At 36.1% G+C, this 3,173-nt stretch overlaps 1 protein-coding gene across 1 annotated transcript; it reads right to left on the reverse strand.

The window, feature by feature from the left end:
- Positions 1-210: 210 nt before the first annotated feature.
- Positions 211-1,379, reverse strand: LOC111526587 (developmental pluripotency-associated protein 2). Its single transcript, XM_023192337.2, has one exon. It carries the CDS (start codon positions 1,370-1,372, stop codon positions 476-478), a length of 897 nt encoding a protein of 298 aa, XP_023048105.1. The 5' UTR covers positions 1,373-1,379; the 3' UTR covers positions 211-475.
- Positions 1,380-3,173: the final 1,794 nt, after the last annotated feature.

Raw genomic sequence — 3,173 nt, forward strand, 5'->3', positions numbered from 1 at the left:
TAGGTAAATTTGGTCAAGCGTCGAGTTCAGATCCTGAATATCTCTGTTAGTTTTCTGCTTCAATGATCTAATACTGTCAATGCTCTGTTGAAGTCTACTACTATTATTGTGCAGGAATCTATGTCTCTTCATTGGTCTATAAGAACTTGCTTTATGTATTTGGGTGCTCCTGTATTGGGTACATATATATTTAGGATAGCTAGGACTTTCTTTTTTTTTTTTTTTTTTTTTTTTTTTACAAGGCCAATTGCAGTGACTTTATTTTAATGGGTTTTCAGACTTACAGAAAGGGGTTCTTTAGATGGGGCTGGGTCACTAGTCAACCATCTTCACTGTGGAGTCCCAGTCACTATGATTTTGTTTTGTAGATCATGAGGATTCATTCAAATTGTCTCCTCTTCCATTCCTTCATAATAGGTTACATGGTCTGAAAGTACATCCCTCCTTTAGTACATTGTATTCAAACAGGTTGGTGCTACTTCTCTACTGTCATTAATCTTCTCATCATCTTCTTATTCCTCTTAGCACAGTCGGGGCATAACATATTATCTTCTATGCCTGGGGATGGGAAAATGCAGGCAGGTAACAAGAAGAGAGAAATCATCCTCCTGCGAGTGGTAGGCTCCCAGGCCTGACCTGCATGAAACTGCAGGCGTACCCAACCCTTTGTGTCTGCCGAGAGAAGTCTGCCATGGACCACACACCACCTGACACCAGAAGCTTGCATCAAAAAGGCCTCAAGAGAAACAGGAATGGAACATGAATTCAAAGCCTTAGGCTGAACAGCTCTTGCAGCAATTCTTGCCCATGATGCCAACATGGCTCCTGGTGCTGAAGTTATCACTTCAACTATATTAGTCTCTTCTGCTCTCTCATTCACCTCATAACGTTTCTGAAGCCTTGCTCTCTTGGTCACCGCCTTGCGTTTCCTCGAACATCGCTGTAATTTGGTCTCTTGTGACATTTCATGCATATCTTGCTGTTGTTCAGGGTAAGCATGCCTATGGAGCCTCAGATAAACTTCGATTTTCTTGCCATTAGTACTCAAACCGAGTTGTTGACACCAGTCCCGCAAGGTGTCCCGACACACCTTATTAATGGGAGGCAAAATGGTTGGCAAGGGAGGGGCTGGTGTTTTGCATCTAGCTTTTTGTGGAGCTGTAAACTGTTCATTTGTTTGAAGTAGATGACCTTGAGTGTATTTCTTAGGCTTCTCCAGTTTGACATCAGAAGTTGAAGAAACACTTGGTTCCATTTGTTCCATATTTGCGTCATCTTTAACTGGCACCAGTGTCAAAATCACACTTTCCTCATCATCTACTTCCTCCTCAAAGAAATTCTTCTTGCTGCTATCCAAATTTGCGTCTGACATTTTCAGCAACACCCTGGAGTAGGCAAGGACAGCAATGTTAAGGATATGGTAGTTTCGATAGCTAGGACTTTCCGAAGTCCTCTCGTAATGGGCTTATCATGTCTGATTAAATGAGTATTTTCAAATATTAACATACCAGGTATACTTTAATATAATTGTATCAATGTATCCAATTATATACTGTTTAAAAGAAAATCAGATTTTTATTAAATAATGTAAATAACTATATGCCATGAAAAGTAAGGAGACTCAGTAAAAGTATTTTTTTTTCTGAATTCTAATGGAGTCCACAAAAATCAGATATTATTTTAAAATGTTTAATTCAATCCACAGAAGTAAAATCTTCTAAATTAAGAGTTAGACATTGTATAAAAAGAAAGAGAAAGGACTTTTTCCATATTTATTAAAATAAAGCCTACCATATTCCAAAAAAGTAATTACAATTTAATTTTTTTCTCAGGTTTATTCAGTCCTATAATTCTCCTTTTGCTTGATCTTATGTCAAGCATTCTTTTTTAAGGAAGTATGTTTGCTTCTGAACTAAAAAGAGTCTTGGAAACCCTGCCTCAAGCCACTGGTACAATCTGAAAGTTGACAAAAGAATAACACCTCAGAGGATTGAATTCAAGGGTCCATTCTTTGAAATATCAAAGTTCACAGTGTCTAAAAGTGTTCTTTCCAGATGCCTTCAGCAAGTGTAAAGGAGAAATCTGCTTCATAATGAGGTCAATTTGTTAATATAACCAATAATGTAAGAATGGAGGAGGGCAAAATTTTCTATTGGAATACCACACATAGCTATTTTGTAAGTATTGGTGCAATCATTCTCTGAGAGCAAGAACATGTTATGTACAGTGAAGGCACTGACAAATCTCTAGTTCCTTCATATAAAGGGTACAATATGAAAGCCTATTTCTTCTGATTTGATCATTCTTCTCAAGTAGCTCTTATAAGGTTAACGAGGTAACATATATTAGCATGTATTAGCAAATATAGTAAAAGACATCTTGACTTTTAATTTTTTAACACCTTTATTGAGGTATATTGGATATACAAAGAATTGCACGTATTTATTATGTATAATTTGATGAGTTTGGACATATGAAAACACTTATGATACTATCACCATAATCAATGCAACAGACATATCCAACATCTCTCAAAGCTTTCTTGTGTCTGTTTTTGTTTTGGTGAAGCAACAATAAAACACATTTTGAAATGTAAAATATGATATTGGTAACTACAAGTACCACATCGCACAGTAGATATCTAGAATTTATTCAAGTAACATAACTGAAACTTTATAACCATAGGACAACAATTCCTCATCCCCCCAACTTTCTAGGTCCCAAGAACCACATTGTATTCTGTGTCTCTATAAGTTTGACTACTATAGATATGTCATATAAGTGGAATCTTATTGTATTTGTCCTTCTATGATTGGCTTATTTCACTTAGCATAATGTCCTCCAGGTTCATGGATGTTGCTCCAAACGGCAGGATTTCCCTATCTTTAAGACTGGATAATATTCTGTTGTATGTATACACCATTTTAAAAATCCATTCACTTGTAGATGGATGCTTGGGCTGTTTATTGGCTAATATGAATAATGTTGCAATAAACATGGATGTGCAGATATCTTATCAAGATGCTGATTTCAATACTTTTGAATATATACTCAGTAGTGAGATTGCTGGATTATAAAGTGGTTCCATTTTAAATTTTTTAGAAACCTCCATACTATTTTTCTTAGCTGCTTTCATGCCACTAAAAATCTTTCAGAAGATCCAAATAACCCTG

The sequence above is a fragment of the Piliocolobus tephrosceles genome, chromosome 10 (genome assembly GCF_002776525.5).
Source record: "Piliocolobus tephrosceles isolate RC106 chromosome 10, ASM277652v3, whole genome shotgun sequence".
NCBI lineage: Eukaryota > Metazoa > Chordata > Mammalia > Primates > Cercopithecidae > Piliocolobus > Piliocolobus tephrosceles.

Coding starts and splice junctions, on each gene's coding strand:
- LOC111526587 (XM_023192337.2), bottom strand. CDS start 1,372: ATGTCAGACGCAAATTTGGATAGCAGCAAGAAGAATTTCTTTGAGGAG.